Below are 13823 nucleotides of genomic sequence, written 5' to 3' on the forward strand. Positions count from 1 at the left end.
ATATTGTACCATAATTTATTTTTCTACTAAAGCCTTTAAGGAAAACAATAAAAATGCTGCTGATGACTATGGATGTGCTGGTTACTGGTATTAGTGGGTGTTTATTTGTTAATGTCAAAATCTAAATGACGATTTAAAACAAACAAACAAAAAAACACATTAATTTACCTTTAGGTATAATTGTGCACATGAATGTGTTTGTCCAGACTACTGGTGACTTGTCCAGAGTGTAACTCACCTCTCACTCAGTCAGGCCTGAAGACAGGTAGAGACAATGGTGGATGGATGGGTAGCATGATGCAGAAAACATGACTTTTTTTTTTTTTTTTACTCAAAACGATCATACTCTGGGAAGCCTAATGGTGATATTTATTGATTTAATCTTTCTCACGTTCATGTTCTTTACCGTATGCCACTTTTTTTTTATTTTTTTTTTATTGAGAAAACTGTTTTCCTCCCAACGGCTTGTTTATGCAAAAGCAGCAAGCTCTGTTTAGCTGTTCGTAATGGACATGCTGACAAGCCTGCTGGACATGTTTTCATTGAGTGGAAAGTGGCATGTCCCACAGGCTCATAAGAGCAAAGAGGTGAAGCTGCTTTGTGCCTCTAAACACTGAATCAACATAATCACATTGATCCTGAATCACTTGTGTCCCCCGAGGCCCGACTGAGAGGTGAGGCAGGCGGCTCCATTGTCACAGAGCTATCTCAGGACTTCAAGCATAGGAGGAACTGATTTGCTTAATGTTTTTTTTTTTTTTAACTTGCAGATGCTAAGCTCACATTTGAATACAATTTAGCAAAAACTAATGAAGATAGAAAAATGTGCAAATTAAAATATATATATGTTAGTTTTTTTCTACACCACAACTGTGAAGTAAAAGTTGCAGACTCCTGATAGAGTGCATCACTAGAAGAGTACCCAGAAGGTATTTGGTATGCAGCATAAACTATATTTCAGTCCCTTTTCCCGGAGAACAGTAAGATGGATGATAGCAACAGAGGGCCAGGAAAATAGTGACAGTAGTCTGTAATTCCTCTAGGTATCTATTTTATTCTCTATAGTATTACAGAAAATCATATTTTGCCTTTATATAAAACCCATCTCACCTGTCTCTCTAGACAAATGAACAACAAATGGCCACTTTAATCCTGTTAAAGTTTGTTTGCAACCTAAGTTTTAATTGCTTTGCAAGGTTTGATATTGAGCAAACAGTATAAGATGGACCTTCTCTAGCTCTTATACCCAGACCAGAGTTTTTGACAAAGTGAACTACCAAATAAATCCCAAGCATGAGCACTTCTCATCTGCTTGGTGTTCACCAAGAAGTGTAAAAGGGACGTACTGTGCTGGAAAAAAGCAATTGCCCCATCGCTTTTTTTCTTTCTCTGCACATTTAAATGTTTCATTGAACAAAATGTAATATCAGCAAAGATAACCTTGAGTAAAAAGAATGTGTAGTTTTCAAATAATGATTTCATTTACCAACCTGGCCCCTATGTGTCAATCATTCAACAGGTCTCAGTTGAATGCTCAGGCCTGAAGGCTGCCTGATCTGTAGAATTATGAAATCACTTAAACAGAACCTAAATGACAGCATGAAGTTACATAAAATACTTTGAATCAGTCCTTTCTCCAAAGTCACTTGGTATATTTGAAGCATTTAAACATCAACATCAGAAAATGATAAATATTTTTGAAAAGTTTACCATTTTCTTTGTGCATACACATAAGGGTGAAGAGAGAAGAATCACAAGTTTGCACAACATGGAAAATAAAATGAAAACATAAAACTGAGCAATAGCATTCATAAAATGGACACATTCAGGCTAGGCTATGATAATCAGATCGTGTTATGGGGCTTCATCCTTTTACGTTCCGATTGTGAAGGGAGGCTGTGAAGAAAAGTTTGAAAGTTTGACACTTTAAATTTTATGACTTGCTAAATTTTGTATGTATGTGGTGCATTTTGCACATTTTAACAGTGTTTTTGATGTGTCTGTTTCCTCCATAAGGTTTGGTTTCATGTGTGTCTAATATCATCAAATGCGAGGTGAGTTGTCTTGTAATCCAGATTTTAGATTTTAATAATTGCATAATCTGGTAACACTTAACAAAACATTGGAATTTGCCGATGGCAGCGTGTTCTGTGTTTTAACCAACAAGATGCTAAAAATGGCAATTTGGAGAAACAATTGTGAATGGTGAACCAAATTAATCTTAGTCTAAGTTTATTAAGTAGTTCATAATTTAATTCTGCTGACTGCTTTCGGATTTTCATCTGATGCTGTCTGTACTGGGTCAGAACCATTGTTCTCTCGGCTTGTAGCTTGAACAAGGATTGCACCCAGACCTTTCCGAGACATCGTCATCTTTTATCACAAAAACCACTTAAACGGATCAGTTCCCAGAAGTTCAACTTAAAATTCCAGGTTTATCTCATAAATGTTATGACATCAATAATAATTCAGAGTCAGACTGAAACGCTCAAGGCTCCCTATGAAAGGCATTCCTTCAAAACATAAATATGCACAACCACCGACATCAGCAAACACAAACATCTGCTCAAAATGCAGTCAATTTGTGTCTCTTGATCAGCACTAGATAACACAATCAGGGAGCAGAGTGCAGCCTTGGTTCTGCTCCAGGAAAATCAAAACCACTGCAATCTCCGCCAAGGGAGTCACTTGGAGTCTCCAACCAGAGTGAATATGTTATATAGAAAAGCAACCGCAGAGTTTGGAAAACAGAGAGAGTCTGTGTCAAGGTGTCCCTGGTTAGCGACATGTTCCGATAGTGAACTAAACACAAATAAGTGTGTTTTAACAGTTCCATGGGTGAAAAAGCAGAGTTTGGATACTTGTCAGAGACCTACAGAAGTTTATTTGAATCTAATCTACAATAATTAATGTTTATTTATATATATATACAGGTACAAATTGATTTAAAATCAGGGAAACAGAAGTCTCCACATCTGTTATGGATGGCCAGTAGACACGTCATACCAATAATCCCTGGTAAAGCAGGGTTATTTCATTTATTCAGACATTATTTTACTAAATTATATTCACATTTCTCCTTGCAAGAGTTGCAACACTTCTTGAAGGAGTAAAAGAAGACATTTAGAGAGAAGGCTTTTAAATATAAGGTATGACAAGTGAAGTAGCTCTCTGAACAGCCGGAATCCTCTGTTGTGATCCTAAAATCCTCCATGTTAAACGTATGAAACTCATGTTTTCGACACAAGTCTTCTTTACTTTACTGGTAAATGCACGGGTGGAACTTAACATCGCAGCTTAACTCACATTACAAGGTAGGCATACTTCAAACCCTAATTGGACATAAAAATCATATGCAAATCCATTTAAAGCAGGCAGTGAGAAGTATGTGTGTAAGCTAATCCAGGGATGGGTGTATTTAACTGTCAGCCCACAAGCATTAATGACTCAAAAAGGTTTCATGTTTTTACACTTTTTTGTGTGTGTGTGTGTGTGTCAAAGCCCAAGCTTTGGGCTGATGGCAATTTTGTATTTAGCATCTGAATAGTGTAAAAGTAGGATTTTAAATTGTAGCTCCATCACCAATTTGACCGGGACAGATATTAAAAAGAAATCCCATACAGAGTATGATGGACAAAAAAATTGAAAAGGAATCTAGGAGGGGCTTTGATAACAGGGTCAGACATGTAATGATGGATGATTGGGAAAGTGGGCAATTTTCACTCAACCTGCAGCAACTTCCAGGTTTTTTTTTTCTTCTTCTTCAAATATGAGCCAAATAGGAGGTTTTAAAATAACATTCAAACTACAGACCTGTTTACTCTAAAAGTTTTTGAACCAAATGATACTACACTGATGCCCTCTCTAATACTTGATGCATACAGTACATAATAAAGGAACCATTTCCTTTATGTTCCTCTGTAATAAAAATGTATATACTACAGAGCAGGACTATAGGTCAGCCATTTTTGCTCATGTTTCATCTGCTCATCTTTTCAAAGCAGATTGAAATTTATGCATTGCACTTTAATATATGCGGCTAATCTCACTCATATTCTGTCTGTGTATATTCAGTGCCTACCAGGAACGCAAAGCAGCACCGCAACTTCAGCCTCACGTTTTCTTCATGATGTGGAATTAAACATATTTATGGAGTTCTTCATTTTTCGTTTATCTTTAAAACATTACGACCCAAAGACTGTGACTTTGGGTCCTGCTCAAAGTCATACCGATAATATTTTTCTATGCTCAAAATACTGATAATTAGCATGCAACTTTTTGAACATTCACAAGTAGAGCTCAGAGAAATTAAAACATTATGTGGGAGTTCAATATTTTTGTCACTACTTTAGAGACTACTTTATGGAGCTGTACCTTTGTGCTCTTTAGCTTTGACTGTTGAACCTACAACTTTTAGATAGCAAGATAATAGCTGAACCAACACACAAAACACAACAGGTTATTAGGAAAAACATATTTTAGCAATACTTTGAGTAAGACTAAGTGCTTTAAAAAATCTTCAATGTAAAATAATGTAGACTGAATATTAGATTTTGATCAAGAAACGCTAAAATACCCCCTGGATTCCCTAAAAAAAAAAAATAAAAAAAATCTAGGTTGCTCTGTTCAAATAAAAACACTTAACTGAAAACTGATTAAAATAACCTTAATAGACAAAGAATGTTTTAAATTGTTTTATTTTATTTATTTATTTTTTTCAAATACAGGTACCATTGAATAATAGCATATCTTTCCCCAAAATCATTATGTAACCATCTCTAAAGATGACCAGGTAATTTCAAAACTGGAAACTCTTCTAAGATGAGTTATGAAAGCTTGGACAAATAAAGGTGCATGTGCCCATCATAGTAGTTTGCATTCATGAGGCACAAACATAAAAAAAAAAAAAAAAAAAAAAAAGACATTATGATTTGGTCTTAATTTGAGATATGTACATAGAGAAATAAATTTGTGTATGGCTGAAAGGTGCCATTAAAAGCTATTTCACAAGGCTGCAGCTGATTAACTTCAAAGTAAAACCTTAAATGATACAAAGCCTTTATTAAAAGAAAAACACATCATCCGTAACCGGTTACTTTCACCTCTCAGTTTCTCTTTTTCCCCAATTCCACCAAAAAATCCATGTTGAAGCTGCAGAAAAAAAAAAAAAAAAAAAAAACAAAACAGATTAAACTGATTTTTTACATTTCACACATCGAGCGGGTCCGCAGGCGCAGGTACGCTTCATTATATAACAGCAGATGGAAGAAAATACAGTATATCCACTTGAACTTTATGCAACTTAAAGCAAGCCTTTTACAGTGTCACAAATGTTACCTCTTAGAAATCACCGTTTTTATAACAACCAGCTATTAAGTATAACTACTGATAGGTTTCAAATATGTACCAAAGAAGGTGTAGATGTAGTTATAAATAAATAATTTGAGCGGACTAGAAGGAGTACCTTAAGGATGTAAAAATAAAAAAGAGAAATCTACTGTGCGACAGAAGAAGCCTAAACATTAAGTTTTGGAACAGTAAATGTTTCATGTCAGTGTTTCTTCTAAAGAATTACCAATTTGAGTCAGACTGTCGAAATGTGAATCTTGTGAGTAGGATTGAGTTGGAGGACACTCTCAGAATCCCAGAGCCATCAATAAAACTGAGTGAGGAGGACACTACAATCAGTCTGAACTGTCTCATTAAAGGGGAAGAGCGGGTCAACTCAATCAAGCCTGGGATCCAAAAAAAGAAATCCAGAATAGTACATTTAATTAGTTCACTCATTTATTTGTTAAAGAAAACATGCTTTTTAGTCCCTTTAAATTATGACTGCAAGTGAAAAGTTTTTTTTTTTTTTTTTTTAGTGCACATATTCATCATCGCTCAAGTCTGAGTCATCGGCCTCCACCTCTCCTTCGATCACAGATTTCTTTCCTCTGCAGCATGACACCACCAGGCCAATAAGGAAAGTCTGAAATAATGAGAGAAACAAACATTATTTTACTTCCAGAAGTTGAATCATGCACAATTCTGCCACTCTTCCCTGAATTTATTTGTATTTTTTTTTCCAGGAATGCTTTTGAAACGCATGTTCAATCCTTCTGATCTGTTGCGGTAACTAAGCAGCATTTCTGAATCCTCTCTCACAACATTATGACTCCAGGCGCCTCATTCCAACTCCCTCCTCCTTCATCTAAGGATGAAGAGATTTGTCAACGTTTTGTAACTTACCCCAATAAAAGCCCAGTTCCCAAAGTAGTAGATGGTGCTAAAGAACCAGAACTTGTGTAGGAAGAGATAGGTTCTCGTCACAGTGCACTCATCTGAAAAAGAGAGGTAAGAACGTTTTTTTACAATTTTTGTTAGCAGCAGAAGAAAAAGACAACATGGACGGAACATTTTACAGTTTTAATTTTAAAATGCTTCTTTCTCCTAATTCTTGAGCTAATTTGATGTAAATTAAGCAAGTTTTTATAGCCCAGTTCTGATTAATGATCTGCAGGTCAAATACTGAAGAATTTGAGGTTAGTATATATGAAATATAAAAAAAGTACATCTACTTTCGGTCTATAAAGACGTCAAAGACAACGTGTCCTGAAATGTACTTTGTTTTGAGATAAAAGTTAGACATGTACTCCAATGCACAAATCAAGATAATACTATAATTTAATCACTTTTTGCTTGATTAAACCTGCCACTATAAGAGAACCTGTATCTTTCTGCCGATTTCTGATAGTCCTTATGAAAAAAGGTGAAAACAAGTATGATTGGTATATTACTGGTTCTTAGACACAGCCCCGCCCCCTACATTTTTCCTGTCTGCTGACGCAGATAGCTTCTATGTACTGTTACCGAGGGGGGAAAAAAAAAAAAAAAAAACACACATCAGGAATCAAATAAACTGTGACACATCCATTGCTACATGGTGTATGATATGTCTGAGTTATAAAGGTGTCTGAACTCACTTAAGAGCTAAAAACAGGCAGCCATTATAAAATGGAGCAGTGCCTCAGGCAATTTTGTTATTCTAACCATAAAAGACAACCAGCAGTTGGAGGAGAGGATAGTTGTGTCACTGTCGATGTGAATCTGGCAGAACCAATGAATAAAACTAGAATGATGTAACACTTAATGGTGCCTCGCCTCAAACATATTGAGTTTCACTTGCGGAAAAGCCAAAAGGTAAAAAAGCATGAAGCAGACATCAACAAATCATAAAGACTGGGCACCAGTGTTTACAGGGTGTACACACACACACACACGCAGACAGCCGCAGATTCTAATGTGTTTCAAATACTTGCAGCCAAAGAGCCGCACAGCTGCAGGTTCAGAAAAAAATATCTTTAATCTTACACGGTCCTTTCTGTGATACGGTGAAAACGATCGATGATGGTGAACCCATTCTCAATAATGAAAAGAACTAAGAGGGTCATCCACATGACCTCGGTCACAAGATAAGAGGGAAATATTACAATAAATGCACAAACACACATGAGAAACTGTGTCAAGTCCTGCTTCCAACATTCCTGAATGTGCAAGTTTGTGGCTTCGGTTTTAACCCATGAACAACTACACCTGCAGCTCAGAAAATTAATAAACACCAATAAATCAAATAAATCATACACTCTATCAGTTGTAAGTCTTTACCAGTGCCTGAAAATTTTAAATCTAACATCAAGTGTACAAAACTACCAACCACTGACAATCCAAATACCATGAAAATGTAGAAAACATAAAATCCTACCCTCTCTCGACTTTTCTACATCCCTACTGTTATCTAAAAACTCTGTACTTTTGCCACAGGTATGTTTATAGTTATTTTTTTTTTAATAATTTATATCAAAAGAGAATTTCTTTCTTTCCTTTTTTTTCTAAATTTGTGCAAGTGGACGTTATCTCTGAGTAGATTTACAAGATGGGCAGAGAAAAAGGTGAAGAACATGCAGTGAATGAGTAGCTTTACAGGACATTTACTGCATGTCATCCGTTCTATATTCTGAAAAATATGATCAGATCATATATGTATGGCTGTGTTGAAACCCACAAGGCAAACATACTGTAGGAGTTTGAACAATGTTTTTATGTGATATAAAAAGAAAAAAAAAAAAGATCTCCAGACTAGACTGCCACAAAGAGTTGGTTATGAATAATTATTTCCTCTTAAAATAGCAGCGGATATTTAACAATGTGAAACGTTTCTCTTTTTCTTTTTTTTTAACATTAACAATTTAAATCATACCCTTCTCACTGGTAATTATTTTTTTTTAAATTCAGAAACTAGCACAGATGGACTTCTGGCCATTGCTCTGTACAGTCTACCCGTATCCATTTAAGGACAGGATGAGTTTCACTTGTTTTCATTCTGTCAACAGAACAACAGTGTGATGTTCAGAAACATGCCTGTTTAAAAATCTGTGAAGTGCACAGCTGATTGTGGATAAAACAAAACAAAAAAAACAAAACAAAAAAAACAAAAAAAAAAACAGAAAAAGCGCTACGTATCAGTCGGTTTATCAGCCCACTGATAAAATCAGCCTACCTCTACTTGAAGCACTGAATGATTAACCTCTTACTCAGCTGCAGCTCATTTACTGAACCAATAAACACTTCTTCTGTATTAGGCTTTTTAATTCCCTAGGAGCCCTGGCAGACAAAAGCAAAACTAATGTCTTTAGCATTTCTCAAAAGTGATCATGAAAACAAAAGTAAATCCGAACAAAAAATAAAATACAGTAATGCTCCTGTTCTATGTTATAAATAATTTCTCATTCTGCTAAACAAACCTGGATTTCCTCATGATGCCAGTTTTTGAGTCTCCTTAAACTGATGCATGTATTGGTCAGACAGATTCAGACAAGAAAGGACAGCCAGCGTTCCAAGGCTGAGTCACAAAGTGAATGAATATTAGAAGGGGTGACATCTGAAAGGGTGCAGTGTTTATACGCTGCAGTTTGATTCTTAATATAGAGAAATGGTGAAAAATAAAAAATAAAAAAATCCCCACCAAGATCTCATTTCTTAATGAGCTGCCATATACAGACACTAGAAAGAACGCTATGTAAATGTATTCCTTATTAAAACTTATGTCAACAGGATAACGGAACAGAAAGTCCAAAAAAAGATGGAGTTGCCTAAAATGCTCTGTCTGGCTTTATTAGAGAGCCATCTGGAGCATTAACACTGACCCTGCTGTGCTGCTCCTGTCACGCTGTTTCTAACAGAGCTCTTCACACCGACCTGAACTCCATAAACAGTGCAGACACACTTATAAGAAGCTACAGGACATCAAAATCCAAAGCCACAACTGGTCATGGTCGAGGTTCAGAACCGATGCATTAAAACCCGATGCAGTCAGAGTTCATCCAGACAGAAAGCTGGAATTCAAGAAATGTATCCACCTCTGCCCTGTTCCACTTATGACAGAGGTGGAAGAAAGGCATTTAAATCCCAGGACCAAGAGATGAGAAGATGATGATGATGATGAAGAAGAGGAGGAAGCAGAAGAGTCTTTTCCTGATTCCCATGATTCCACTCCTTCTCACAGCCATCTGCAGCTCTGCAGCTGCTTCACTGAACCACTGAGTTCTGAGTGGGACCTACAGATGGTTCACTACAGTGGTCTGCCTAAATATATTATCATGTACAACACCGACTGGCTTCACCTTGTAATCATTGCTGGTGTTTCATAAGAGCATGGGGTCGGCGTGTGGGTGCAGGTAATTTCACCTTGACTTGTGATCCTCAGGTGAGTGCTGCCCTGTGTACCATGATGATGAAAAATGTCTTTCATGTCCACAGTCAAAACGCATGCAGAAAGCCCAGTGCACACATGCAAGCACTCGGAGTTCTTTTGTATGTTCTCTTATAAGCAAGTGCTCTGGAAGCATCACTGTGCACTTATGCTTTTTTTTTTTTTTTTCCTTTCTCTCCCTCTCAATCTGAAATGCAATGGAGCATTTTTGTTCAAGTGTCCTCTGAGGATGCTGATGTTCCTTCAGTAAAATTATTTTTAAGACACGACGCTTTTCTCAAAGAAACACAGGGCATGAAAATTCGCAGAAAGCCTCTTTCACGGTAGAAAAATTATTTGCGGCGTCCACAAGAACCCTCGACGCAGACACACAAAATGTCTGAGACTAAAGCGATCCGTCATTACTTGACCTCATCAAGTAATCTGGGCATAACACGAGTCGAAGAAGGAGATGAAAAACACAGGTATCTAAAATGTAGGTTCTGTTTTTCCATTCCTGTGGGTTACACAACATCAGGTAACGCGTTGTCATGGTGCAGGCTTTTCGGAATCTGATGTCTTATGTATAGGTTTAGAGCCAGCGGGAAGCAGTAAAATCATGCTTTGGTACATTTCTCGGTTTTTGGGTCATGGCTTCGCACCGCAAAACAGCAAAAAGACACACATACCCATTTTTTATGGTTTCATAAAAAGAAATTATTTAAACAGAAAGTAGCTTTCAGATAAACAGGAAAATAAAATTAAAAAATAGACATATCAAAATTGTTTGTCCTGTTTAAGGACACGTGATAACAATATTCGATTGTGATGCCACTACTGGAAATTGCAATCACATCGATAAGAATTCTTCAATACTTCAATATCTGTATCTCAGGCACAAAAGATAAACCTCAATGCATGATCAATTATGAAACAGGGCAGTTTAAAGTGCTGAAAATATTAAGGAAACATTCATTATCTTAGGTTTAATATTGATGAGTTTGAATTCTAACCATTAAAACATGTTAATACCAGCTAAAAGGGCCTCTGAATATTTCTGCAAAAGGTAATGGCGGTCTGTTTGCAACAAGATGGAGGTTTTTCTTTCAGGAAGATAGTTTGAGAGTGACACATTCCATTGTAATGCAAATTGATAATAATCCCCCTGCAGCAAAGAAAATTACTATTAATTTGTGTTGGTGTTGTGAAAGGCTGCTGTTGAAAATTGCTCGGGCACCTGAGATCTCAGAGGCAACATAAATTGTGACCATCGTTTTCCTGAAGCTCTTTAAAAACAATGCTATGGAAACTGGCACGTTGCTAGGAAACAGACAGAAGTCTAGTGTAAAAAACAACAACAACAACAACAACAAAAAAACATTTCTGTGTATTAAAAATTTTCCTCGCTGAGTCAATATGTCTTGTTGGGTGAAAAGAGCCCATATGATTGCGGCTATAATACAACTTAAATTGACAACCAAAGAATTTCACATACTGTGAAACTAACTGACAAAAAGACAATGATTAGAGGGAAAATGGGCCAAAGTCCATGAGATTTTGATTGGAAAATTGATCTGCGGGGTCAAAAGCAAAACTTGTGGCTAGACTGGTAGAAATAAAGTGTGAAATAGACTCATCTCCTGCAAAAAGCTATTCTGCAGAGCAATAATTCGAGAAAACAGCCTTGATGCATAGCCTTCTGTGAGTTTCATTCAGGTCGTTGCAATGAAGTAAAACCACTTGGAGATTTTCGTACTGCAAGAATTTAAGTTTGTACAAGTTGCCTGATCAATACCGGGGTTAATAGAATAAAAATATTAAAATAAATGTGCCATCACTGCTGCGGAGAACCTGTAATTTCTGACCATTTATTTCCACTATGCTGAGTAAATGAGTAATGATATGCCTGTGACCTTAGAGGAGATAATGGATATTTTTGCACAGAGCACCTGCTTGCCAAGATGTTTGTGTCATTAACGCATTGTGTCCAGCTGGCCACTCAGTCACAAGCTTGACTTCTACCCTCCTTTGCCTCAGTGTAAAACCAGCAATTATTACAAAAGAATGCCCCTCGAGTGCATATGTGTGAACTGAGGGAACTTTTTTTTTTTTTAACCAAAGAATGCCCTTCATTTTTTTATTTTCCCACCTCATCTGAGATAGACTTACGAGAAGTAAAAAGTGTTCAGTTCTCATATAGATTGACCAGAGACAGGCAGGCTGAAACCAGACCAAGACCAAAGAACATGGCACCTGAGTTGAGAAGTCATGACTGGAGGGCAAAAATGATCTGAAAGCAGGTTTTTCAAAGGTTTTACGGAGTGATGAAATACGAGGAACTCTTTATGAACCAGACGAGGCTGTGGTTCGATCAGTACCAGCCATAAAGCTCCACTTGACTCAGATGATAGTGAGGTGAAAGAAAGGTACTTGTATAGGCTGGCATTTTACTAAAACATGAGCTAGTTGGACATTTTCATTTTAAAGAAGGACGCAAAATCAACTCCCGAGCTTGTCATCTGTTTTTAGAAGTAAGCTTCAAGCGGAAGGATGCTTCAGAAAAAGGTCAAGATGACCATGGTTTTTATGCAGTGCAATGCTTCATCACTTGCATTGAAGCACTGCACTTTGAGGCTTGCAGTAAAGTAAAAACTAAAATGTTAAATAATAATGACATGGCTCCCTTCTTCAGCTGATCTAAAATCTACTGAGAACCTGTGGAGGATTCTTAAACAGGAGTTTGACGGAAAAAGAGAAGAGTCCAGCTCTGTGAACAGCATCTGCTGCCGCCCAAACAGTTGATTGTCAAAAGATCAAGAAGATGTCAAGCTTCAAGAATGGAAGGGTCATGATGATAATTAAAAAGAAAAGGAGTGGCTAAACTGGTCAGGGTTTTTTTTCTTTTTAATGTCATAAGTGTGTTTTGCAAACTTTTAAATATTTTTTGCTATTCTATCTTTAGTACACAAGAATAAAGACATGGAATGGGAAAATCTTCATTTATAATTAAGCTACAAAATAACTGTGCACAGTAATAGTTGTACACAAATATTCTCCCTGGAAAGCTAAAAACCCACTTTTACTTTCTGAAATATTCATGTCTGAAGTTTAATAGTTTTGCCAGCACAGTAATTGTTCAATAATTAAATTTATCCTCTAAAATACAAATTGCCTAATAAACTAACACACGTTTGGTCCCAAAGTATAACAGACAAGTGTTTCTGTGAATATCATTTCACTCAGCAAGTGACCAGACAAAAGCTTGTCTTCAATTAAAGTAAATGGCAAGAGGTGCATTCCTATTTTAACAGCTGCTCTATTATAAAATAATAATAATAAAAACAGTATAAAAAAAACCCTGAATTTCCAATGCAGTGTTTTACAAACAAGCACCATAAAAAAAAACTGTTCGACATATTAACCACTTTATGTCTAGGGAGGTTATGAGAACACATAATAGAAGACACGAATAGTAGTAAACATCTTGGATCAATGTCAAAAAGCAACTTTAAACAGATTAAGATGTAGATTTCAAAGAATTTAAATCTAATCTGACATACTTTTACAATTTAATTGCAGGAGACAATCAGGCAGATTGAGTTTTTCAGCTGTGAGAGGATCAACCCTCAGCTTAGGTTTAACTGAATTATCATCAGTCCCTGTATCCAAGTTATCATCCATCATATGAATGGTTACAATTACGCTGCTTTAAGTCAAAATTGATTATTCGCACAACCTACACAGTATTCTCTCAAACTTTTGCTTTAGCAAAGTTGGTTTGTTGTAAATTGTAAAATACCAATTTACAACAAAATACAAAACAAGCAGACAGGTTGATTGAGGTATTTTGTTTCAAAAGGGATGGATTGTATGATGTCTGAGAATGATTATCTGGGTTTAAGATTATACTATTAATTCAGTGAGAAACCAAAGTACTGAAGTTATAACTAAAGGCAGAGTTTCAACCTATCTGCATGGAAGAGAAAAGCCATACATGCAAGAAGAGGAAAAAAAATAAATAAATAAAAAAAAAAAAAAAAAAAAAAAAAAAAAAAAAAAAAACAAAAAAAATAAAAAAAATCTTTAACAA

General features: G+C 36.2%; 1 protein-coding gene across 1 annotated transcript in view; it reads right to left on the minus strand.

Annotated features, from left to right (window-relative positions):
- Positions 1-4869: 4869 nt before the first annotated feature.
- Positions 4870-13823, minus strand: part of lmbrd1 (LMBR1 domain containing 1) — a 59023-nt gene continuing 50069 nt past the window's right edge. Inside the window, exons 15-16 of the mRNA XM_015014937.1 lie at positions 6235-6326; positions 4870-5974 (exon numbers count right to left, since the gene is read on the minus strand). Coding sequence (XP_014870423.1) covers positions 5864-5974; positions 6235-6326 — 203 coding nt within the window. The 3' untranslated portion in view covers positions 4870-5863. The remainder of the gene's footprint in view (positions 5975-6234; positions 6327-13823) is intronic.

This window comes from Poecilia latipinna, unplaced genomic scaffold (assembly GCF_001443285.1).
Source record: "Poecilia latipinna isolate Pla-1442-1.1 unplaced genomic scaffold, P_latipinna-1.0 Scaffold1863, whole genome shotgun sequence".
Lineage (NCBI taxonomy): Eukaryota > Metazoa > Chordata > Actinopteri > Cyprinodontiformes > Poeciliidae > Poecilia > Poecilia latipinna.